Genomic DNA, 25,912 nt, shown 5'->3' with positions numbered 1-25,912 from the left:
TGTATGAAAATCGCCCTAATTTACCATCACGGCAGATATTAGTGCGCTGGGCCATCAAAGATGAATGCAAATTGCCACTCCAGAGTTCGAGGAACTACACGGTTTATTCAAATGTGGGAGCGTCTTATGGCACGGAACAGGCGTCCTGATGCTGCCACCATTAGCAATGGATGGGGACAGTGTAATCAGCCGCATGCACACACATTATAACTAAATAGTTACCGGGGATTCGCTGTGTTTTCAACCATATACATTGGGAGAAGATGACTGTAGCTGAAAGTGCCCTCGGCACGTTTCATGTACGGCTCTAAGGACGCTAAAAGGAATCGGGGATTTATTCGTCTATCACTGATCATACTTTGAAGTCACACGACTCTCTTGACCAGCAATTCTTCTGCAACATTGAGCTACCAACATGTTTGAAATTTAAAAATATTCGGATTGATAAAGTGGCAGCTTGGTTTTGAAATAAAATGGAATGTGCGAACGGTAAGACAACGAAATCAATAAGATTGCTGATACTTTTTTAACTATGGAATTGGATATCATTGCATATGCAGAATAACGTTTAATAGTCTTGCATAACAGTGGTCACTGGCCACCATACATTTGATACAAACGATTCTGTAAACAGCACCTCACCACCAGAAACCAGCCCAAGTCGGTTCGAGACAGCTTTTCAGCCGTTAGGTCACCTGGAGCTCGGCTGGCTCAGGTCAAGTGCACAGCTATTCTTCCCTCCTTGGACCTTTTCCTGCTACTTCTTGGCAGCCAGAGCCAGGGCACTGATGGCCTTCAGCGCAGCCTTGGCGTCGCCGGCACAGTTGAGGAACGAGTGAGTCAGCAGGTGATCGGTGGAGGCGCGCTTCTCCACGTCAACGGTGAGACTCGCGTCCAGGAAACTCTGTGGGGGGGGGGAGAAGAGAAATTAGAGGTAGAGGTAAAGAGGAGATAGAGAGAGAGATAGAGAAAGAGACAGAGAGAGAGAGAGAGAGAGAGAGAGAGAGAGAGAGAGAGGGAGAGAGAGAGACACAGACAGACAGACAGACAGACAGACAGACAGACAGACAGACAGACAGACAGACAGACAGACAGACAGACAGACAGACAGACAGACAGACAGACAGACAGACAGACAGACAGACAGACAGACCAGAGACTATGAAATATAATAAGAAGGCTAGGATCACACTTATCGTGACACATGCATCTTACCCGAAGATGTCCGGAGATCTTGGTGCCAGCTGGCAGGCGCGGTTTGCCGAGAGTGGCGATCAGATAGAGAGCCCTCACAGGCGCCTCGTCCAGATAGGGTGGCTCTCCGGTGATCATTTCGATAACCATGATGCCCAGAGACCAGACGTCGATCTTCTTGCCGTACTGCTTACGAAGCACCACCTGCGGAGATATGAGAAGCGTTATGAATGGCGTAGGAAATAAGCGTATGCTCACTACCTTTAGACAGCACCAAATTAGCCTAAACTGAATGAAAGATGCGCTATATTTTAAGTGGGCGTTGGTAATACATCTAGTCAGTTACAGCATTGTTTTCCTTCGTGATGAGCCTTCTCCGAGTCCCTGTACGCACCTCCGGGGCCATCCAGTAGGGCGTGCCGACCTGGGTCTGTCGCTTCTCGTTGCCCTGGATGCTGGCGCAGAAGCCAAAGTCGGTGATCTTCACAGAACCGTCCTTCCCGATGAGGACGTTGTCAGACTTTATGTCGCGGTGGATGACGCCCTGCGTCGGAAAGTCGCCCAGTCAGAGTGAAAATGACGTAACAAAGACCAAATAAGACGAAATAAAGGACCAAAAGCAGCCCATGTTTGGTACTGTTGATGAGCGTTAACATGCTAATTAACCCTCGCCCGCACATGCCATTTTCCCATCCTAGAACGCACATGGGGGGGGGTTGCCACCCCCCCGCGCCATTTCGCTCCTGTTGGAGATAGAGCTTAGCGGTAGAGACCAAAAAGATTCTTTGGGAAGAGACAAATCCAATGGTACCCAGTTTTGCCTTCTCAGGTCAGTCATTGACCTTCCAGGTCAGGTCAAACTAAAAAATGTTGCTGTTTTGGGTAACCGTTGGATATCAAGAGCGCTGCTTATCAAATACCGATGAAGATGCTGTTTTCTGGTGCCAAGCCAGCTAGAACCTCTTTGTCACACTACCCGACCAGAATTTTGCTGCTGAGGTCATTTCAGGTCAAGTTAGGTCAAGGTCAATTATATGTGTTTGTATGTCTGTGTGTGTCTGTGTGTATACTAATGTGTGCACCGATTGTTTTTGGGTCCATATCCCGCGCGGGGCTGGGGTCTCCAGCCGAACGCGCGGGGCTGGGGGGGGGGGTAAATTTTACCCCCCCCCCCTGTTATCTCCCGAACTAATGGTCCGATTTGGAAAAATCAAACGCCAATCGAAAGATCGCATCACGAACAACTAAAAACATGTACTTAATTTAAAGTTTGAGGTCAAGGTCAAGGTCAGGTCAAGGGTACAAATTGCAAGTTTCTACAGTATCGGCCTTGCACCGTAGTTGCCGAAGAATGGAGTCATCGACTGAGACTGATTGCCCAAAACGTGTTCTTAGGCTACCAAGACAATATTCGTTGCATACAATATCATTCAGAGGTCAAGGTCAAGGTCAGGTCAGGTCAGGTCACCAAAAAACAAAATATAGAAAAGGGCATGTGCGACACATGTTTTATGGGTCATTTTACTCATAGAATTCAATAGGCACACTCAATAAGTGATATAGACCAGCTCTGGATGAATTTCAGGTCGAGGTCAGGTCAAGGTCAGGTCAAGTGAGGTCAAATTTTGAAGTTGGTTGTTAAGGCCTAAAAAAGTGTCTATCTGATGCAGTTTTTCACGGCGAATCGAATGGTGTTATTTTTGTTTCCGTACGAGGTCTAGAATTTCCAAAAAAAATCATTTTTCAAAATTTTTGTGTGTCGTGACGTCATAAAATCTTGAATAACTCCCACATTTTTTAACCGATTCTTCTAAAAATTGGTATGTAGGTGCACATAGACCACTTCATATATTCCGGTTTTTTCGATACACTCAAAATTTTGGATTTTATAATCATTTTCCCAAAAGTCAGTTTTTTTTAAAAATTTGGGCCAAAATCCAAAATTTTCAAAAAAACGAGATAGCCATTTGATAGACAAAGTAGAATTACGAATAACCTTTTTTGTTACGTCTTGATTCCTTTAAAAATGAAGATGTTAGCGGCGTTTGAAATTTTGCTGTTTTTGAGGCGAAAATGGCGAACATGACGTCACTAAAACGTCAATTTCTCAAAAATTTTCCGACGGATTTCGCTCAAATTTTCAGAGAACGTGTCAAATTGATGTAAGAAAAGGTACTGAAAGTTTGGCGGCGCTGCGCGCCGCCGTTTTTGAGATATTGCAGAAATTCGCGAGGGGGGGTAAAATTTACCCCCCCCAGCCCCGCGCGGGATATTACATGAAATCATGATCTGAGAAGCTTTTACCAAAAATGCAGTCAAAAAACTTCACAAAAAGTAAATTCAGCTTGCCTAAAAAGCAATTATCTTAGATGACCTAGGTTGACCTTGACCCTGACCTTGACCCCTGTACATCGTCGAACAACATGTTCCATGATAGGTGGGAGCTAAGACTGGCAAAAAAGGCCGAAATCAGGGTGTCAAAAGCTCACAAGGCCCATGGCAAACGCAAGACGTTGAGAATTGGCCATTTGGGTCATGACCTGACCTGAAAAACAAGGTCATATCTCCAAAACTAAAAATCACAGAAACTTGAAATTTTCAGTGGACATCAAGAAAGGGTAGAAGAGCAGCTATACGACAAATTAGCCTTCTAGCTCTAAAAATGTTGAGTGCAGAGCAGAAAGACTACCTGGGGGGTGGCAACCACCCCCCCCCCCATGTGCGGGCGAGGGTTAAAGATCAACTAAGCTTTGTGGATACGGTGTATATGCAATCAGACTTAAAAACATGATGCGACTGAAGTCACCTTAGAAAGCCAATTCACCCCATTTTGCCTTGTCCCTACATCACGCAATGCCCTTCAGTACCGACCCTGTTGTGCAGAAACTGGAGACCTTTGAGGACCTCTCTTGAGACAGCCGCTATCTGGGGCTCTTTGAGTCTTGTGGTGCTCACCACACCAGTCAGGTCACCGCCCTCTAGAAGCTCCATGACCACCTGGGGGTCAACAGGTCATCTCAGTCAGGTCACCTATACTGAGAGTTGGGGTCAGGTCACCTAAGGTCACAAGCTTCCACGGGCTGAGGTATAAGCAGGAGATATATCACATCAGCGCGAGGCACGGAGGGTCGGCTAGCCTGACCGGCCATAGTTGATAGCTATACAGCATACTCGTTATGCAGCAACTCCCAGGTTATAACGCTCACAAATATGGTGGATTATGACAGACGAGAATAGTCATTACTAACGCTAAAAGAATAATGAAATTATGGTGACTGAACGCTGGAACATAAATCACTGACTGGTTATTCATACTAGCCACATCCGTTTCCTCATCACATGTTCTTATACGATAATTCATCGCGTAGGCAGAGCACCAAAATTACTGAGTCACATTGACGCGTATCGACTTCCTCTCTTATGACTCATCGGGTGGTAAATGACGTCAAACAATCACTACACAGCTGGCATAGGAGTGCAGACACACAAATATATACGGGTGCGATATCGTATAAATACAGAGGAAGAGAGAGAGAGAGAGAGAGAGAGAGAGAGAGAGAGAGAGAGAGAGAGAGAGAGAGAGAGAGAGAGAGAGAGAGAGAGAGAGAGAGAGAGAGAGAGAGAGAGAGAGAGAAAGAGAGAGAGAGGGAGGGGGAGAAAGAGGGAAAGATATAGCGAAAAGATAAAGAGAGAGAGATAGAGAGAGAGAAGGAACAACATGAAGGGAAAGGGGAGAGACAGAGAAAGACAGACAGGCAGACAGACACTCCCACAAGCCGCCACAATCCCGTATATCAGCCACTAACGTAGAGGTGCCGGTCGGCGAGGTACGCCTCGAGGAAGTTGACCAGATTGGGATGTTTCATGTCGCGCATGACCTCGATCTCTACGAGAAGCAGCGCTAGACGCGGCTGCCGTTGCAGGTCAATGTCTTTGACCGCCACCCGGTCTCCGGTGGCCCTGTTGGTGGCCAGACTGACCACTCCTGAGGCACTGTGGGGACGTTGAATCAGTGTCAGCTCGGGGAAGGACAGGGACGCGTTGGACCAAGCTGTCACTAACCGGATGGACATTATACCTACAAAAGCAGCATGGGATATTTATCAATGCATAATTCGATTGATAATTATAACTAGTTGGTGCCAGCTGCTTATCTGAATCTTACTCAAAATTTATCCACACATGATAGCCTGAGAATCATCCTGCTCATATGTAGTCCCACCCTAATATCACCCCACGCTCTTACCCCGATCCGAGCGTTTTGTCGATCACCAGCCGGTCCTCGAGTGCCGCCTGGCTGCACATCAGTCGCAGCTGATCATACACCTCTTCGTCCGTGAGCGGGGTGGCCTGGCGGCGGGGCTTCGGCACAGGTTTCTGCTCGGGAGGACGCAGGAATATCACACATTATGTGTGATGATTTAGACTTATCACTTACATGGGAGAAGATACAGTGGTCTCACTTTAGAATAGGCCCTCAACATCTAGAAAAAAAATATCCAGTCAAAATGCCTACGATTGTCAATCCGTTCGCCAAATTCGAATCCGAAGGCTGCACCGCACTACGCGTGAGTACTGCGGCACAGCATGTGCCAGGCGTCGATGACGGTGACATCTAGCGGCAGAGAATGAAAGCTTGACAAACGGCAGCACGCGTCTTTTGAAGTCTCTTCAAGGTGGCCGTCAATCCAATTGTAACTGTTGATACCTGTGACTTGAGATGTTACTTCCTAACTTGCAAAGAAAAAAAATCACAAACGTCCATGGTGCATACTGCATATCTACATAAAATGCGGCGTATGGTTATCTTATCGCCCATAAAGTCTGCAGAGTGCTTACTTTTAGAGTTGTGTACTCATATTTCATGTCTACATCTACTGCATTTTATTCGCCACTAGTCCATCAAACACATTTGCAGTATGCAATATCGGCTATCACACTTGGTCTTACCGTCACACAAAAACTATAAATCTGTCACTTACTGGGGATCGTTTTGCTGGTGATGGTATGAGACAGGACGAGGCGATACCGTCAGATGCAATCGTTGACAGCTCCGGCGGCGAGGGATCCGTAGGTGGCACAGTGTCCACTGCAATGCCGCTCAGCCCAGGTCAAGCCATGTCACCGTGGAATATTGACATGATCAATGCCAATTTGACGGAAGGCATGCGAATGGCGCCAGTAACGATTCGAATTCGCCTTTGCTCTGATCGTTTTATTAAATGCACTATTTGAATCGGTAGGTTTTTGCTTTTCCTATGCTTTTGCATTGCTAACATCCTTTGCAATTACAAAATGTGTTTTGATGCATGGAAGGCGGTGAAATATGTGAGACATACCTATGTACTTACCCAAAATATTGTCCATTTCTTCAGATTCATCCTGTATTGTCTCTTCATTAGCTATATGTATGTGTTTATATGGCTCTTTCTTCTTTTGTTTATTATATTCATAAAACTTCAGTGCATTGATGGCCGCAGAAGGATTATTCTTTTGCTCATCCTTGCTGAAATAAAAACGAAAAGGTGAGCGTAAAATCATATGATTAGGCATCTATTTTCTTGGGTTGAAAAATTGTGAGCTAAACGCAGTCAGCAGCCATTCTCATACAAAAATGAACCGCAATTAAAAGGCCGTTTTCACGACGGCACATCATTGGTATATTATACCTATTTGGTGCGATTTGATCAAAATAGGTATATATTTGTCAAATTAGGTAGGGATGAACATAGTTGATTCTTAGTAGTTCTTAGAAGTTAGAGTATATTTGTTTTGTTTTGTTGGGTTAGGCCCTTTCGGTCTGACGAGACCATTTCAGGGCCGGAAGGATGATAGGAATTAAGGAGAGACCTTGGTCTGGGCAGACACCCTAGAGAGTCACCGGGGCTGAGCCCGTCCAGAGGACAGGCCACCCAGCCCCCAGGCACTCTCTGCACCCGGCTACGGGGTGCGCTCCCTCGGGAGCAGCGATGCCGCTCTAAGGGAGCAGCCCGCATGAGATAAAGGTGCCTGTCCAGCTCGGAGTGGGGGTAGCGGCGTGGAGGAGAAGCGGATTTCTGTATCCTGAGGATGAAAGCGATGGAACGGAGGAGTTAGGTATAGGTAGGTACTAGCTGCTTTTTATCTGATTTATCAAAGTACCAGACAATATTTTCTATAACAAATGAAATAAATTCATGGTATGAAGATATTTCCTATCCCTTCAGTAGAAAAGACTTGGTTAGAGCAGATTTGGTTAGATTTGGCCAAGTTTGGTGCACTCGCCAGATAAAGCGTCGTGAAAACGGCTAATGTCTGTCCAGACCAACCGTATTCGGATTCCGTCCAGATTCGAGACACCTCGGGGTGAACTAAAACTGGCACACGAGTCCCTTGAGGTAAAATAATCAAAACCATTCATCGGCACTTTCAACCACTTGACCAAGAGATCAGTCAACAAAAGTCACTGAGCCGAAATGAGCACAACGGATTTTGGCCCAACCAGAAAGTTAGAACGCTGAAAATCGCGCCAAAAAAAAACGCTCGCGATTACCTGAAGCTCCTTTTCCATTATCAACTTTGCCTTTAACCCTCGCACGACCAGGCCATTTCTCATAACACGAACGACCAGGGGGGGGGGGGTTGTTACGACCCCCCCCCTGGCGTTTCGAAACGGAAGGTCATAGAGCTTAGCGGAAAAAACCAACGGATTGCTCTCAACGAGATCTCGCGATTGGTGGTATATTTTTGGTCCTAGGTCAACATTTGACCTACTTATGACCGGTCAAAGGTCAAATTTTCCGAAAAAATCAAACTTTTTCAACTTTCCGCGGCGATTGCGGCAAAACGGTGGGAGATATCGACTTGAAACTTTCACTATCGTGTTCCTTTATCAATTCTCTATCGTTTGGTATGTATTTCGTTTCCCTAGCTCTAAAAATGGCGCGTTGGGAGCGCCGGAAGTCGGCAAGGTCACAGTCGGCGGCAGAAATTCGAAAAATCAAAATTTAAATTTTTGAAATCTGATTGTATTTTTGGATTTGGGAGGTCCATTTGCTCCCTATAGAAGCTAATATTGCTGCATATTCCCATTGAGGTGACAAGAATTAGCAAAATAGTGGTTCGGGCGCTTTTCAAAAATAGTACCGGACGCTGTTCCTCTTGTGACGTCATAGCTCCGTGACCTGACCTGACCCGGTCAATTTTCTTGCACCACACGATAGCCAATGCTTGCCCCAACATGCATGGGAAGTTTCATCATGATCCATCAAACAATGTGGGTATCACCGGCAGAAAACCTAGGGATTCGGCGCACACGTTTGGTAACTGTCGGCCGGAGGCTGTACCTCTTATGACGTCATAACTCCGTGACCTGACATGACCCGATCAATTTTTTTTCGGCAAAAGATGCGCAAAGGTTGCCCCAGAGGGTATTGAAAATTTCAACCCGCTACGACAAGCCGTTTAGCGTGCACTTCGAAAAAACCTCAGGGAGGGGGGGTTGATACAACCCTCCCCCCCTAGGCGTTCTAGGGTTAAATGTCACGAGATGACCTTCGGCTATTTGGTTTCGTCACTTAAACAGTAGTTTTCCCCAGACTCTCACTTTTCTCCACTGAGTCTCAGTATGTCTCAGAGTCTCAGGTTTCCTCAGTCTCTCACTTTTCCCCAGAGTCTCAGTATGTCTCAGAGTCTCAGTTTTCCCCAGACTCTCCCCAGTAAACATGCCGACGTCGGCCCGAAGTCGGTTCAACCTCAGCCCGACATCGGCTGGACGTCGGGTACGCCCGCATGTACCGACGTCCAGCCGAAGTCCAGCCGACGTCGAGCCGACGTCTGGCCGAGGTCGTCTGCCGAGGTTGACGAGATCGTTTGTCGTTGGACCGACGGGGCCGACGTCGGCATGTTTATTGGGACAACGCGCATAAAATATCAACCGGCGGCGGTTGATATTTTTATCAACCACCACCACGCAGCCAGATGGCGAATGCAGTTTTTTTTTTTTGTTGGGTTATGCCCTTTCGGTCTGGCAAGACCATTTCAGAGCCGGAAGGATGATAGGATGGAGACATTGGTCTTCTTGGCGAGCACCCTGGGTCCAGTTCATATAGAGTCCCATTGCTGTTACGTGACACTTATTGGAAAGGGCGACCCCACAAATGGATTCATATAACCACCCTTACACATCTGCACCAACGTTTCCCAAAGTGTCCCTTTGATAAGTGGCACTTTGGCAAAGTGACACTTGCCGACTGGCCTTTCTATATGAACTGGGCCCGGCCCTGGTGAGTTGCCGGGGCTGAGCCTGACCAAAGGATAGGCCGAGCAGCCCCCAAGCACTCACCGCACCCGGCTACGGGCGAGCTCGGCTTACGGGCAATCCCAAATGGGATAAAGTTTCCCGTCCAGTCCGGATCAGGGGGTTGCGGCGTGGAGGAAGATTTGAGTTTCCTGAGGATATTTTGAATACAGAAGCTCTTTATGAAACATGAAACATGCATTTTATATTATTTTAACGGTCAAAACAGCGGCCGATGTCGGTCCGACGTCAGCCCGACGTCGGCTGGACCTCGGCTGGACGTCGGTACATCTGGGCATACCTACCCGACATCCAGCCGACGTCGTGCCGAGGTTGGACCGACGTCGGGCCGACGTCGGCATGCCGATGCCGAGATGCCGACGTCACCCCGACGTCGGCCGACGTCGGCATGTTTACTGGGTCACTTTCCCTCAGAGTTCCAGTATATGTCTCAGAGTCTCAGTTTTCCCCAGACTCTCACTTTTCCTCAGAGTCCCAGTATGTCTCAGAGTCTCAGTTTTCCCCAGAGGCAGACTCACAGTTTTCCCCAGTGTCCCAGTATGTCTCAGAGTCTCAGTTTACCCCATATGTGAATTTGTCTCAGACACTCGGATCATCACCTGATGAACTCATCGATGACCCGTTTCCAGGCGTCGGGCAGGCCGGCCAGACCACCATCCTCCGTCCGTTGCACGCTGATGGTGTGTGTTACGTCTGTGGGGGGCCCGATCTGAAGCTGCGGCGTCGCCAGCTCCCGGCTCGGCCGCGGGTGCACCAGACTGCGGCTGAACCAGCCCTTCAGAATGCCCGACATGACCACGATGAGGGGGCGGGAAGGCTCACCGCTGCTGGAAATGTGAGAGAAGATGAGAATGGATATGTAACGGAGAAAGAGCAGACAGCAACAGTTGTCTAGTTTGCTTATATTTAACCCGCGCCCTGATGGGGGGGGGCCATTTTGGCCCCCCCCCTGTGGTTTTTCTTAAATAGCGAGAAAACGGCGGCGCGCAGCGCCGCCAAATTTTGCGTACCTTACCGGGCATCAATTTGACACCTTCACACAAAATTTCAAGTCACAGGTCACCTCAGGTCAGGAGTTATTGAGGTCAAACTGAGGTCATGTTCGAGTAAAAATGAGCAAAAAACATGACATCTTGAAACGCTCACCAATTCTACAGTTAACAAGCAATTTTAAAGTTCTTTATGTGGTTGTGTAGAGAAAAGACGGCGCTACAAAACTGCTATCTCGGATTTTCGAAATTTTGGGATTTTGACCCCCAAAAATCAAAAAAATTGATTTTTTTAGAAAAACTCAAAAAATTTCCAAAATTTTTTCGAATTTCGAAAAAACCGGAATATATGTGATAGTCCCTGCGCTCTTCAATATACATACCAAATTTTAGATCGATACCTCTTTTTTTGGCCAAGTTATAGCGAAAAAACTGTTAAAAATTGATGACGTCAAATTTTTGAACTCAATTTTTAGCAATTCTAGAGCTCGTAGCGCAAAACGGAGACCACCATTGAACTCCCCGTGACGAGCTGCATCGAATCGATACCCATTTTATGCAAAAATATCAACTTTGAAATTTGACCTAATTTGACCTGACCTTGACCTGACCTTGACCTGACCTTGACCAAAACGTGACCTAAGCTGGCCCTTAAGTCTGTCTGACCCACATAATCGCATTTGTCATGTAAAATGGACCATAAAACATGTATCACACGACACTTTCATATTGTGAACCCCCCCAGTGACCTGACCTCTGTGACCTGACCTGGTATCAGTGACCTCAAATAGCAAAATATGTGTTTGAAGAACATTTCCCCATCGATGATTTTCAATGAAATGCATTTTACACGATTTTAAAACGCATTTCTTGAAATGCCTGTAAACGGTGAAAATTCGACCTTTGACCTGACCTGTGACGTCATCGGTTTGACCGAGGTCAATGAAATTGGGTCACAAGGTAGTTCCCCGTTGGGGCTATCCAACACCGTTTACCGCTTGTCGCTATGTTGCGTGGTTCTCGAGATCTGAGGGGGGGGGGCCAAAATGGCCCCCCCCCCCATCAGACCACGTTGCTCGGCAGACCCCATCTGGGCGCGGGTTAAAGGGACCATCCCACCTTAACATTAGTTTTGAGTTGAGATAGCCAAGTTTGCGGCCAGGCTCAGAAACCACCATTTATCCTGGTCGCAACCCCCGCAGCTTTATGGTGTTCAAGAAATTTCTTCCCTTTACTTGCAGGGTGGGACCAGCTTAGTCCCTATCTCTTAACCATTAGCGGTTTGTTGATGACGTCAGCAGTCATTTCAACGCCCGCCATTCCTTGAACCCGAGTTTTGCTGACCTTGAGCTCCCTTTTTTATCAACGTGAAATCCGTGGGCCTTGGTAACAACTGGATTTCCATTACGTCATGGGTGATGATGTCACACCACGGGTGACGTTTCACTGCTGCTGCTGCTGTCCACGGACGGCAGCGTTTGTGAGTGGAAAACAGTAGCAACATTGTAAATGAAGGCAGTATTGGCGCTTATGCTGCATATGAAATTTATAACAACATGTTGATATCAATATTAGTGAATGTTTATTTTTGTTACTTTTCATAAACCCTCCATTTCAGGGTCTGCATGCAAAATTTCTGTTATTTTAGTGTCAAGCTATTGTACTAAGGGATTTATTTTGGCAATTAAGTCATTTGTTAGGTTGTAAGGCTTCATAAACTTTTAGTTGAGGTTGGTATCCACTATCCAGTTGCAGCTATAATTGTGTCATATTTTGTATCATTTTCTGAACATGTAAACACCTACCTATATGAATTCAAATATTGTGATTGTAGAAAAGCAGTTACCCTCACATTGCAGCGGGGATTAGAACAATTAACCACACTTGTTATACAAAAAGCCTGTTTGCCATCAATTTTGGGAATTCAAATTGGGTATTGGTAAGGTAGATGTAGCACAAGCTGCCCGATGCACGAGAATGGGTCTTTCTAACCAAACCTTACCTAACCTGACCTACAACCTACAGCCTTAAACCTAAAATTTACAACCTACGACCTAGTCCTACGGTATGGCATATCACAACAGCTTGTGCTACGTCTGCTACCATGACCCAACTTTGTGCCAATTCATACCAACTTGGGATGACAGTCACTGCAGATGTGTGCTGACCATGCAGGTCTTTGTTACAATTGCAATTCTATTGTGTTACAGGTTCAGCATTCTACAGCTGCGACCCGCCATGGCTGGGCCACCGCGGCGGCATCACCTTCAGGGTGGACCTGCCCATGGCCACCCGCCGGTCGGACCCGCCTGCAGTCTGCAGGGAAGCTGCCCTGCGAGCCATTGCAGAGCTCCCGCACCCGGACGTCACTATCTGGTCGGACGGCTCGGCTCGCGGCGGACGGAACAGGGCGGCGCAGGCGCTGATCCAGTTCCACCACCTCAACAGAGAAGAGACCGTGCGCGCTCCTGCAGGGGCGGTCTGCTCCAGCCTAAGAGCAGAACTGACCGCCATGCGCGAGGCGTTCGCGGCTGTGGCCGGCCTGGAGGACGGGGAGTTGGCATCGACCAAGTCGGTCCGCCTCCTCACCTCACCGACTCAAGGTCTGGGCTCCAACTACTCGGCCGCGGCCCAGCTAACTAGACCATGGCCCTGGCCGCCGAGGTGTGGAGGCTGCTGAGTGCTGAGCACCCTCGCCGAGAACGGCACCGAGACGGTGCTCCAGTGGGTGCCAGGCTATGCCGGGCTGGACGGCAACGAAACCGCCGACCGCCTGGCTGGCGAGGCCACGGCGGGCGACCAAGACAGCGCACCGATCGACCTGTCGAGTGCGCGGGCCGCCGTCATGCGCCATGTCCGGGAGCTGTCGCGACAGAGGGCAACCGCTGCCCACCCGCACCCGGACCCCACGCCTGGTCACGACTCCCTGGCGCGCTGGGGGTCGGTGACGCTGTCCCAGCTGAGGACCGGCACATCACCGCTGACCCGTGATACGCTCCACAAGATTGGCCCGGAAGTCGACGACGAATGCCCCGCGTGCGGGGAGCCCGACAGCGCGGCGCACCTACTGACCGATTGTCCGGCCTATGAGGCGGCCCGCCGCCGCCGCTGGGGTGTCGACCCTCGCCTGGTCGACGTCCTCGGCGGCCCGGCGACGAAGGTCGTCACCTTCATCGAGGATGTTGGGCGGACCGAGCCGCCGCTCGACCCGCCTGCGCCGCCGCCCCCCTGAGCGGGTTGGCGGTGGGATGCAGAAGAAGAAGAAGAAGAAGCAACTGCCAGCGCGCCACGGCGGCGAAGCCGAGTTCCGCCGCTGGACACCCGCGCAATGGCCAGCACAGACAAGAGACAACCGAATCACAACACCTACAATTACGTTATTGTTATGGTATTGACATTGTTACAATTAACCCTGCTCTTTCGAGCGTGGATGCACGCTGAAATTGTCGCATAATTCCATGCAGCTTCCACCCTTCTGCAATACAAAGTTTGAATACAAAGTAGTCTTGCAATAGGTTTAGAACTTATGTGCAGATTGTCGATGCTGGTTGACTTGATGATTGGAATTGTGTTTACCTGTTTCATCTGTTTTGACTTAAATATATGGCCATGGACTATGGCCTACCTTGGGAAGTGTCTCTGATTTCAACAAAACATTTTTCATCAGGATACGCTGCAGGGTACATAGTACATACGTAGTGAAAATTTTGAGCATGTATGGGTGCGCATGTGGAGATGTAGACTGCGAATGAGACGGACTACGACGGTTTTTGAACCAATTAAATCTGATTGACAACATAATGTAGGACTAAAAACTGACTGTCAGAAGAATATTCACAGAATATTCACTTCACCCGGTACAACGAAAAGGGAAAGTCAGGGAACAGAGGCAGGTTACATCTCGAAGATCAATCAAATTGCAGGTGCCGATTGGTTATGGATCATCGCAGCTCAAGGTACTGCCTTGTGCTGCTTTATTGTTAACTGAAATTGCTTCCACCTTGTATTGAAAGAAGTCATTATGGAAGATTTTAAAAAGGTTCTTGAAAAATTTAAAAACTTTGAATTTATATTTCTGCAGAATTATACACCCGTATCATTCTTTACATGTCAATATTAGTATATTATCTAGCATATAAGAAAATAGTGGCCTCAAGTTTCTAGAAAATATCTGATTTTGCTCTCTGGGCCAATGCAGATCCCTAAAAAGTTAGGAGCCGTCTTCATTATTTAATGTATAAAACCAAATAAATTATCACTGCTCAAAATAGGAAGAAATGACAAATGAAAAAAAAGTTTTCCTACAGCGCTGCAATCCAGATTTCAAGATAGTGATGGGCACACTAGAAAGCAAGTAAAAGTACTCCACAAGGTAAAAGTAAGAAAGAAGAATATCCTTATACTGTTTCAGAATTGGGTTACAAATATTTTTTATGTGTTTTAAATACCCAAAGCAATCGATTCCACAATCAGTCTTGATGATATTATATGGTTTTTGTATGGTGTTGGTGGTACTTGAATGACCAACGTCAGTACATGTCCATCACCTTTCGATATTTCCGTGGTGCTCGCTCCCATTTCATAGCTGCTCACGGTGTTTTCTGCTGACGTCATATGGTGCTGCTCCACTAGCGCCACCATACGGCGTCAGCTGGCGAATTATCCAGTTAATACCAGAGCCCAAATCCGTCGTCGGCGCTGAGAAAGCCTACCTATTGCTTTTCATTTTAATTTGAATATTAGAAGATACCCACCACTGGAACTTGGACTGATATTATACCAAGGCCGAAGATGATCAAGCTGCCTGCTATATCTGGAGCTTTGTGTTCAACTTCAACATGGAATAAAAAACAAAATATCAAAGCAAACTGGATATGGTACTGCAAGTTAAAGTCCAAAGAAATTTGAAGAGCTGACAATTGACATTAATTCTTTTCCTGCAAGGTTTCCATATGGAGATCACAGTCACACCATGAAGAAATATTTTTGATGTTAACAGTTGAAAGGGGATTTATCTTCCAGTTTTGACGAAAGACGCTGCTGACAGTCTTTGGAAAAGGATGTCGGCATGAGGTGCAATTGTGCTTGTGAAGTGGTTATAACTGGTCTTTTCACAGTATTAAATTAAATGTGCCATTGCAGCCAAGTGTGTTATCATGTAAGGTAAAATCAAAACTACAATGTTGGTTTTACGAGCATTGAGAAGGCTGGTAGGTAACACCTGCCTGTGCTCGTAAATCATGCTGCCAGAGTATTCTAAATTAATTTTATCATACACTTTTGTTGTCCAGAATGGTTGCACTATTGTTTGGTATCATATTATTCCATGTAAATATGGTAGTGTAAAGTCCGACCAACATGTTACCAGATTTGAAGCTGTTACGTTACCTAAGTACCTGTTTTTTACTGGCGTGGTGAATGTCACCTGGATTTTGTTTTGAGGTGCAGACCTAGTAACTCTGACTACATGGGTTTGAAGCTATTATCTATTCTGTTTTTACTGGCCTGGTGAATGGCGACTGATGTTGTCTGTGGATGGCACTGAAACAAATTTTGAGTGTTTTTTACAGTGTTTTAATACAATGCTGAGGACTGAAAGTTGTCTTGTTTAGAGTGGTGAAAGTTCAGGATATGCCAGCCACCATGGTGGGTCAGAGTTAAATGTGTTGCAGTCAGTTCGGCTTCGGCAAGCACACGGATGGGCATACGCATCAAGACCTGCTCTGCCATACTTTCAGCCAATTTTACCTAGGTAAGTCTTTTCTTTTTTCTGCCAAAAGCTATGACAATGTGAATTTCAGCACTGTGGCCTGTGTGTAGCTTTCAGGAAAGCAATTCTAAATAAAGCTCTGATAAAGTGCAAAATCAGCAATGCAGCCCTCTATTACATTTTCTACAACATCTTACTTGTTCCTTGCATGGAGAGAAAAATGCAATGTTATGAATTCGTTTATTCACATAATTTGACAAGCATGCAGTTACCTGCTACTATCACTGCACAAAACAGAGCAGAAAACATCAGTTGATCAAACACAAGACATAACAGAAGTTTACAACATAGGGCTGCCGAACCTGCTTCCTCCCACCACAGTTGATGCCATTTCCTAGCCTGGCTTGATGTGAGCACTGAATAGCTGCTTTGTCTAATTACAGCTCACTACCATTCAACTTAAACTACTCTCTTTAAAGTAAGAGTGAGAGCGTTCAGTGTTCATAGCAGCTCGACAGACGACAGACAACAAACATCTTGACAAATGACAAACCAACCAGTATTTGATTTGGCTAATGATTTATGTGCTTGTTGTATCATGGCCAAACTACTTTAACAGCAATAATCCCTGTTTCATCTTGATCTTGCTTTTATTTCCATTTGAACTCAGATCTTGAAACAATCATCTGAAGTGATATCAGATACTGGCTTCTGTTTCTCTTGAAAGCAAGTTAAAACAACAATGATAAACTAAGGCAGGAGATGTGAGTTGTGGCAGTAGATTTTCGATTCAACATATGTCAACCTTATATTGCTTGAGACCTCTGTGACAGACAAACAAATATTTATAGTTTTTTGATAGTTTGGATTCTTGGCTTGATTTAGCAGATCAGCTGTGAACCTTGACTTTGAAATCACATAAATGTCATGGTACCCGAACGAATCCTCGCATGACATTTCTTCGTAGCACAATTTTTTCGTCCGCATTAGCAGTCTACAAATCTTCGTCGGTGCATTTATTTGTCCCTCAATGCTTACTCTTGCATATATTTGCGTTGAAGAAGAAATGCGAGCCGATTTTCATATACCCTGGTGCGAGACAAAGTAATGCGATAGGTACGAATAAATGCCCTGACGAAGATTTGCAGACGAAGAATTGTGTTACGAAGAAATGCCATAAGAATTGTCCTGGAATCCTTTATTGGCCATCATATATTGACCTTGATAAGATAAACGCATCATTCGCGCAATATTTGTCGCACTTTGATACCAAACTATTGCTTCCAAATGCCGACGTAAAGAAAACCTTTATGTGACGTCATGGAAACAGCGGATTTCCCAAAAAGTAAACAAAAATAAAAGTCTTATATCTCGAAAACGGGTGGATATTTTCCGGTAAAATTTGGTAGATGTTCATTTTCGCTCTTTGTGATTCACGCTACATCACTTTTATGCCAATTCATTAACTTTTTTGAAGGTGGGAGGGTCCCTTTAAGCCTTCATTGGGCATCCAACCCTCCATCTCCTCCATCTCCAAGTTTACCTCTCCAATTCTTCTTATCCGAACTCCTCTCTCTCTCTCTCTCTCTCTCTCTCTCTCTCTCTCTCTCTCTCTCTCTCTCTCTCTCTCTCTCTCTCTCTCTCTCTCTCTCTCTCTCTCTCTCTCTCTCTCTCGCTCTCTCACACATGAAACAGTGTTGCCTTCTTCACTCCAGTCTCCCGCCCCTTCCGTACCTTTCAGCCGACCTCGTATCTTCACCGGTTACCACCACCACTGCCAACACCACCAATACCAGTCGCCAGTCACCACTGTCAACTGCACAGGAAATACGCCAGAGAAGCGCCACGACGCCGGTGACACTATCGCCGGACCCGCTTCCGGCAGCAGACTGACGTGGGCGGCGAGAGTCGTACTGTATCGCGTGTGACGGGGGTGGTCGGAACTTGGCTGACCAACAAATAAGACGAGTTTGAAACAGCATCTGTTCGGGTGATCGCCAAAATGAAGCCGGTGTAGGATCAAAGAAACAAAGCAGGAATTCATGAATATGTATTGCGATACGTGTTATCACAAATGTACACATGACGACATATTAGCAGTTGGCGATATAATACACATGAGATGACAAAAAGTTATAGGTGAACACACATGAAAACAGAAACGTCAGAGGGCACACTGGTTCGATGTGCCACTCCGCAGGCGACCAGCGGGGCATCTGTCCTTCCACCCGGAACACTGAACACACAGACAGCAATCCTTATGGTGCAACATCCAGCACGACGCCCTGAGCCCGGGGTTCACCGAGACCACATATTCCGGCCGATGCGGGACACACTCTGCCTCCTCCGTCTATCTACCCTCCGCGGAATCGGTAAGCAGACGCTGCTTTAGAGGACCTCAGAGGACTTCAGAGGGCCTAAGAGGGCGCTGGTCACGACTCGAGCTGCTCGCTGGTTCTCAGTCGGCGCAGCAGCCGGTCGCGGCCCCTCTCCTTGCTCCGGTGCCGCCGACTGCGGGTGGCGGAGCGCTCCTCCTGCAGTCGGCGCCAGTAGTTCTCCTCATCACCGCCTGGTGGCAGCACCGTCAGTCAGCAGATTTCAGGGGATCCGTAAGGACGAGGTAACTGCTTGTGAGAATAACTTTTTTTTAATAAACTTAGAGTGCGATCAGGAGAGCACATTTTGACAATTAAATCTGAACCTCAGGAACAAGCGCAGAAATACATCCGTAACATTGCGTAGTGCAGCTCTCTTCTCACTAGCTTGTTACAGAGCTTCAGCACCTCCACTCGCACAGCGCACTCATCCTTCCATCAAACTTCCGCAGATCCTCTCCGAGACCCACCAGTGAGAACGGTAGCGTCTCTGAGCTCTGGGTCCTTCAGGCAGGCGGCAGCAGCGGCGGCAGACTCCATCCGTAGGTAGGAGGGCTCAGAGTCGGCACCCAGCTCCACGTACTGTACTCCCGGTCGGGACTTCAGAGAAGACTGTACGGACACACAGATGGACTCAGTGAGAGGTGGCATCGCACGGAAAGCATGAGTAGAAATACGAATCAATCTACCCCCTTCGGGCTGATGATTTTATATGCATCACAAAGCAACGCTTCTACACAACATTCTAATGAATATTTTGACAGTGATGCAATCAGTTACCGGTAACTCATATCAGGTGATAGCATGTAACTCTATTGTAAGCACTATTCCTCACGATGCAGTATTCATTCGTATACCTATGTATTTGGTAGGCAATGGTGACAGGCGAATGTAAAGCACCCCTGGCTCTGAGCGGCACAGGTCTCCCATCTGAGGCCGACGACCCTACTCACGATTATCTGTTTGTCGGAGGCCGCGGCGGGCCGATCGGCACTGAACCGAACCACCGAACCGGGAACAAACTGGGGGGCGACACCGACCGGCCGCGCCTGTCCGGGTCACAGGGGTTATCACAGGTCACAGAGGGTCACCAGAGGTCACAGAGGTAAAGGGTCACGAGAGTTAACTGGTAGTTATCAGACCGCCCACCCCCCCCCCCCCCAAAAAAAAAAAAACGTTTAAGGACTTGATAAAAAACATCGTTTTTTTCTGTCGAAAGCGTAAGCAGAACTCAATTTCTTGATATAAAAACCCCACGGACAACGGGCTAAATCAATCAGAACAGCTTTGTAGTGCACTGCACATTCGCGGTCGCCAATGAGTAGCAGCAGCCCGCTCTGGCCCCGACTCGCCCTCTATCTAACTCCATCGCTGTTACCCATCCGTCCTCCATCCACCACTTCCCCTGTACCGGACCGTCCTGTCTCTGTGTCTGGGTTATGGCTACTACGCCCTACCAGACATTGCGCCACTGACCGGCGGGTTCCGAGGTCGGTTGGCATTCTGTTTTTGCAGCGCCCGCTTGATCTCGGACATGTTTTCCTTCTGCAGGGCGCGGTACTGCTCCTTGAACCGACTCCATTCAGACCTGGAGGGAGGAACACGAGGATGAATGTCAATGAATCCACGGGGAGCTAAGAGGGAAGACAGTCTGAGGGAGCAGTTCAGCTCTAAAAGAAAAATCAACAGGATCGACGTAAAAATGTCAGTGTATTTTCGTAAACGATCTCCAGAAACGCCTCCTACAAAATACACCTGTCAGCATCCTTCCTAAACCACGGAGCCCTCCTCCCACCCAATCTCCCTTCTCCCTCGCCAGTTCCTCTCGATACTCACAGCGGCATGATCTGCAGTCCCAGCAGCCGCGTATCCTCTGTCTCATTGAGCGGCGCCTTCCGCCCGCGCCGGGTGCGCCGGTGCCGTCTGGCGCGTCGCTCGCCGCCACTGAGATCAGTATCATCAGTCCGCTCTGTCAGAAGAGACGTGGCCAGGCTGGCGTCCTCCCTGTGCGGCTCCGAGCAGCTGGTGGTGCCATCTGCCGCGCCCTCCGAGAAGTTGGAGTTGTCCGTGTCGGCCGGCGTGGCGCTGGCGCTGCCCGTGGCTGCCGCTGCGCCCGTGGTTTGTATGGCGCCCGTGTTCTGCGTGGAGTCTTTCTCGGACTCCGGGGTGTCGGCGAATCGAGTCATCTTCATCGGGGCGTCTGCGACAAACACAAGCACATTACTAAACAAACACATTGCGAATGAACTAGACTGCGATAAAATAAAAAAAGTCATGTGAATCGCAACAAAATGTCGAAGCTGGACACACTCCCTTAGCTACAAGTAGCTGGTTTCGTGCCCAATTAAGTTCAAATAATTGAGTCCTTGTTTTATGACTTAAGTCCAGTCACAAAATCTAAAATGAGCAATGTCACAAGATGGCACGAGTAATAGCGTTGACTGACCCCTGGAGCTGGAGTCTGTGGAGAGTTTCCTTTTCCCGGGGCGACTGGTGAGCTCAGGCGCGGCGGCGGGCGGCGGGTCGACCGGTGCCAGTTCCACCTCCTCTCCGTCCCCCTCCCCTCCCTCCTCGAGTGGCTCCGTGTCATCGGGTGCGGGTTCCACGGCGGTCAGGTACTCGGGGTAGTGTTCAGACGGCATACGGCGGCCCAGAGCTCCGAACGCCTGTGGAGAGGAGGCGGTTAGAGCACTGTGGGCAGGGGAGAGGGGAGAGAGAGAGAGGGGGAGAGAGAGATAGAGAGAGAGGGAGAGAGAGAGAGAGAGAGAGAGAGAGAGAGAGAGAGAGAGAGAGAGAGAGAGAGAGAGAGAGAGAGAGAGAGAGAGAGAGAGAGAGAGAGAGAGAGAGAGAGAGAGAGAGAGAGAAACAGCGAAAGAAAGCGAATATGGCCAACATGAGAGATATCTAAGTGAAGGGTTTTCAGTTCCTTTGCTAATAACTGTCCAGTGTGCATTGAACATAACCTGCAAGCACACCGTGCACCTACCTACATCGTTCAGCATACACCTAATCGTTATTGGACAGGCTATTCTAACTATTTTAACTGCCTTTCCCACGAACACACGAGCACATTCTTCCAAATATAAGCCACCCAGACCCACCATCCCGTTTACCGTTACTTCAACGATTCCTCACATAAAGCGCATTGTTGGCCATGTTGGGTGTGCGGAACTGGACGAACCCGAAGCCTCGGTGGTGGCCGGTAGCCCTGTGTGTGGGCAGAGAGATGGAGTCGACTGTTCCGTACGCGGAGAAGGTTCGACGCAGCGCCTCCCTGCCCGACGAGCGAGGGATGCTCTCCTGACGGGGAGGGAGGGTTAGTGCGAATGTATACCAGACTTAGGTATATCTGACCCAGAGGCAGGGATCCGCTGCAGCCGCCAGCCAGTAGGGGCTGGTCTCGCTTATTGAAATAATTTTATTTTGAAGAGTGCATTTAGTTAGGAATTTACAGTTTGTAACAGCGGCAAATGCGGTAAGTGTGATGAAGAGTTGCATAGTTTGGCATACCCTGACAAAATTCAAGCAAACAATATTGCTTTGTTCAGCAAGTTGAATATATACTCGCAATAATAAACATTATATTTATTTTACCTATTTCATCAATGCTCATGAACAAACCAATAGTTTGTCATAAGCAACTACACGCAAATGTCTCGGTATACGTTGGCCTCCCGCATACACTTACGACATAAATGGTGCAGAGCTCGGCATCCTCTTTGAAGACGAACGGCGATCGGCGGCAGACGGCAGAGCCATCTGGCGAGAGCTGCAGGAACTGAGACCCGGAGAGCGCGTGCACCAGATCATCGAGACAGGCCGACAGGGAGCGGATCCGGGCAAACTTGACAAACTCAGATAAAGGGATGACTGCGAACGAGAGAGAACGAGGGAAGAACGAAGTGAACGACCGTGGGAAAAGGGGGCACAACAACAGTCACCAATGGGTAGAGAGAGTCCACTTTCATTACCTATGTGGCTATTTTGATTAATCAGTGATAATGGAAATAAAAAGGTCTACCTAGTCCAATCAGCTGTAAAGTAGGATTTATAACCGCAGGTTGTTTGAAAAGACAAACACTATTCGGTAGTAGCTGAAGAGCTGGTCCCTGGTGTAATCGACTTCCCATCAATAGGTAAGACAGAGACTTAAGCAATTCATGTATGCAATATGAAATTACAAAAACACCCACCTAATATGTGACTTATTTGATGGTATTATGACATAAAAATAAGCTACAATACACGAGCTTTAAATCTAACAAATAAGCTTTGTAGTTATCTTACATTTATTCTTTTCCATCAGTGATCTTAGGTACTTATCACGAGTGAGATTGGCATCACTGAAGTAGAACTCCATCTGATTCATGATTGCTGCGTACAATCTCTTCTTTCTAACTCGTTTTGTCTTCTTGGTGTCATGGCCAGTCTGAATGTCGCTTGCCATTGTAATCTGAAAGAGGTGTTTGGTGTGGTGTAAACTGCTGGTGAAAATAAATTGACAGTTTGACCACTTTCAAACATGTTAACTTGTTTGCATTTGGCCAACATTTATGGATGGACTCGTTCAAACTCAGTCTGCTCCAGCTTGGTCAATTTTTCCATTTGATACTGTGTTTCCCAACTTTATCAGCATAATGATCTCTGTTTGCGAGAGTGTTTAATTGTCATCAAATATCCTCCAAGATCATCCAACAATGCAAAACTAGCTGATGACGTGTATGGTACACCTAAAGCAGAACTGACTGAACTGACTGTCGACTGATGGGTATTATTTTTCATGTCAGTTTATTTTTGACATGGCAAGTGAAATTCAACTGCAACTAAACCAAAAACAACTAGAACTGCAGCCCGCAGGCTGTGGTGATTTTGCTTTTGGTAGAACTTAAGGTAAAATGTAAATAAAACATGTTCAACTCAAGCATATACATATGATTATTCCCATTTTGGTTTGCCTTACTAAGTCACAAATCAGCACTATAGTTGTTTTTTCAAAAGGACTGTGGTCTGTGGCTCCAAGCATGTTTTACGAATAAGCACGTGTTTTCGCAACAAAACGGGCAAAATCTGAACCTGAGAAAATCAAACGTCGACTAATTTTAACATGTAATTTCTTCCCCATAATTCCACTAGAAGCCAGCGTCCGTTTGAAAAAAAAGAACGAACTATAGTCTGAAAATTCACTTTCGTGCAGCAGCAGGTCTTGCAGGGCAAATAGATATTACCACAGACCACAGTGTATATAGATATTACCTCAAATGCAACTCAAATGACTGAGTGATGTGATGTCTAAAAATGGAATTTCAACAGAGGCACCTAAGCTCAGGGGCCAGGGCAATGAAGAACAAAACCCTTTACTCACTGTAGAAAACTACAGTCTTCAACAGTTTCCAGCTAAATAAACCACAATTTGGTCAAATGTGTTTATTACCGATAGTTTATTCTGCAAGGGTATAATCGCAAAGTTTTTGATTAGGCGTTTTATGCTATTGAATAAGTTTACTTGCAGCGTGAGTGAGAATGAACACAATATTTGTCGCAAGTGCGCAGAAACTTGTTATCTAATCTATTTGTAGATGTCGCTACTATTTTCACGTAGTTATAGATGTCGCGGAGGTCGAAAATCTCTAGTCATGCACACGTCATGCACGTAGGATCTGAATGAAATAAGTGTAGTTGAAAACCGTTTCAGGCTAACGTAAGAGAAGAGGCGGCGGAACGGGGAGGGCACCGGGGCACCGTGCCCCCTTTGACTTTGACATCTTAACCATGGATTAGGAATACTTCATCCATGTCTTAACCCCTTAGGCGGCGGAACGGGGAGGGCACCGGGGCACCGCGCCCCCCAGTGGCATTTTAACATTAGCCCTATGGGCATTGCATGGAAAGAATGGGACCAAAAGTCGGCAGTGCCCTCCTTCATTGAAGGTGTTCCGCCGCCACTGCTTAACTCGCGCCCCGCTGGGGGGGGGGGGCAGAATCTGCCCCCCTCCCGTTTTTCGCCAATAACTTCTAAAAGCGTTACGCCAGCGACATCAAACTCTTAGTACCTTATCATACATCAATTTGACACGTTCCCTGAAAATTTGAGCGAAATCCGTCGGGAATTGTTTGAGAAAATGACGTTTAACCCGCGCCCCACTGGGGGGGGCTATTTATAGCCCCCCCCCCCTCCCGTTTTTCTGCAATAACTTCCAAACCGCTTGACGTATCGACGCCAAACTTTCAGTACCTTAGGCTGCATCAATTTGACACCTTGTGTTAAAATTTGAACTTCGTACCTACTATAGGTCGGCCGGAAATGACGTCAGAGTGACGTCATGTTCGGCCGATTTCGACGCAAAACATTGAACCACGGCAATCGCTCCCAAGAGCTCAGTTTTTAAGCTAGATCCAATTTCTTTGCATGAGAAGACTCAGAATAGACTGCGCTATCAAACTGCTATCTCGGATTTTCGAAGTTTTGAAAATTTCGAAAATTTTATATGATAATATCCAAAATTTATATTTCTACATTGTTTTCAAAAAGTTTTTGACTTTTGGAAAAAACCGGAGTATATGTGATAGAACGCATTATTATGACTAACTCTAGCAAGTTTTAGCTAAATATCTTCAAAAATGGCCAAGTTTTACGCATTATTGCAAAAAATTCACAATTATTAATTTTTCAAATCAATTTTTCAGCACGTATGTGACATCGTACGCCAATATAAATAGCACCATCGTGTTCCTGAGCTCAAACTGCATCCAATAGACACCTTTTTTGTTAAAAAATTTTAACTTCAAAATTTGACCTTTTTTGACCTGAAAGTGACCTAACATAAGCTAAATTCGACTCAAAATGACCTCGAATAACACAGACGACATCAAATTCGAAATCTCTGACCTAAATGAACCATAAAACATGTGTCACGTGACCGACGCATGATATAATATTTTCGTGACCTGTGATGACCTGACCTTGACCTGAAAATCAAAGTACAAGTTTGGTACCCTCAGGGTAACTAGAGCATCTGTTCCCGAGTGTGTGATCCAAAAATGAGCCTGGTCTGACTTGTAAGACGGCGGCCAGAGCCCAAAACGTGATTAAGCCAAAATGCTAATAATTTTTTATTTTGACCTGACCTGTGACGTCATCGGTGACCTCGAGGTCAATGAAATTAGGTTTCGCTCGACAGTTTTTCCGGGGCTATCAGACGCCGTTTGAATTTTGACGATCGGCCCAGTAGTTTCGGAGTTAGGAGGGGGGGCTATGAATAGCCCCCCCCCCCCCCCCCAGTAGGGCGTGTTATACGCAGACCCCAGTGGGGCGCGGGTTAAGTGACGTCATGTTCGCCATTTTTGC

General features: G+C 46.9%; 2 protein-coding genes across 6 annotated transcripts; both read right to left on the bottom strand.

Moving 5' to 3' along the window:
* Window positions 1–85: 85 nt before the first annotated feature.
* On the bottom strand, window positions 86–18,009 carry LOC122371068 (serine/threonine-protein kinase PAK 2-like). Of its 2 annotated transcripts, none has more exons than XM_043347145.1 (10): window positions 17,927–18,009; window positions 10,093–10,317; window positions 6,546–6,700; window positions 6,177–6,283; window positions 5,441–5,571; window positions 5,001–5,187; window positions 4,066–4,191; window positions 1,589–1,738; window positions 1,216–1,398; window positions 86–904 (listed from the first exon to the last, which is right to left on the bottom strand). In XM_043347145.1, the coding sequence occupies exons 2-10, from the start codon at window positions 10,284–10,286 to the stop codon at window positions 758–760; spliced, it is 1,380 nt and encodes a 459-aa protein (XP_043203080.1). In that variant the 5' UTR covers window positions 10,287–10,317; window positions 17,927–18,009; the 3' UTR covers window positions 86–757. The 2 variants fall into 2 exon arrangements, with proteins under 2 accessions (XP_043203080.1, XP_043203081.1); XM_043347146.1 differs by having other exon boundaries at window positions 10,093–10,320; window positions 17,927–18,006.
* Window positions 18,010–18,224: 215 nt separating this feature from the next.
* LOC122371067 (la-related protein 7-like) lies at window positions 18,225–24,062 on the bottom strand. Of its 4 annotated transcripts, none has more exons than XM_043347141.1 (10): window positions 23,930–24,062; window positions 22,855–23,020; window positions 22,256–22,437; window positions 21,703–21,867; window positions 21,014–21,233; window positions 20,404–20,767; window positions 20,044–20,155; window positions 19,521–19,616; window positions 19,038–19,179; window positions 18,225–18,761 (listed from the first exon to the last, which is right to left on the bottom strand). In XM_043347141.1, the coding sequence occupies exons 2-10, from the start codon at window positions 23,012–23,014 to the stop codon at window positions 18,625–18,627; spliced, it is 1,578 nt and encodes a 525-aa protein (XP_043203076.1). In that variant the 5' UTR covers window positions 23,015–23,020; window positions 23,930–24,062; the 3' UTR covers window positions 18,225–18,624. The 4 variants fall into 4 exon arrangements, with proteins under 4 accessions (XP_043203076.1, XP_043203077.1, XP_043203075.1 ...); XM_043347142.1 differs by having other exon boundaries at window positions 23,999–24,049; XM_043347140.1 differs by having other exon boundaries at window positions 23,821–23,930.
* Between the last annotated feature and the right edge of the window lie 1,850 nt (window positions 24,063–25,912).

This window comes from Amphibalanus amphitrite, unplaced genomic scaffold (genome assembly GCF_019059575.1).
Source record: "Amphibalanus amphitrite isolate SeventyFive unplaced genomic scaffold, NRLGWU_Aamphi_draft 001200F_arrow, whole genome shotgun sequence".
Lineage (NCBI taxonomy): Eukaryota > Metazoa > Arthropoda > Thecostraca > Balanomorpha > Balanidae > Amphibalanus > Amphibalanus amphitrite.
Note: the sequence above shows the minus strand (reverse complement) of the source record. Positions and strands in the feature narration are given on the sequence as shown.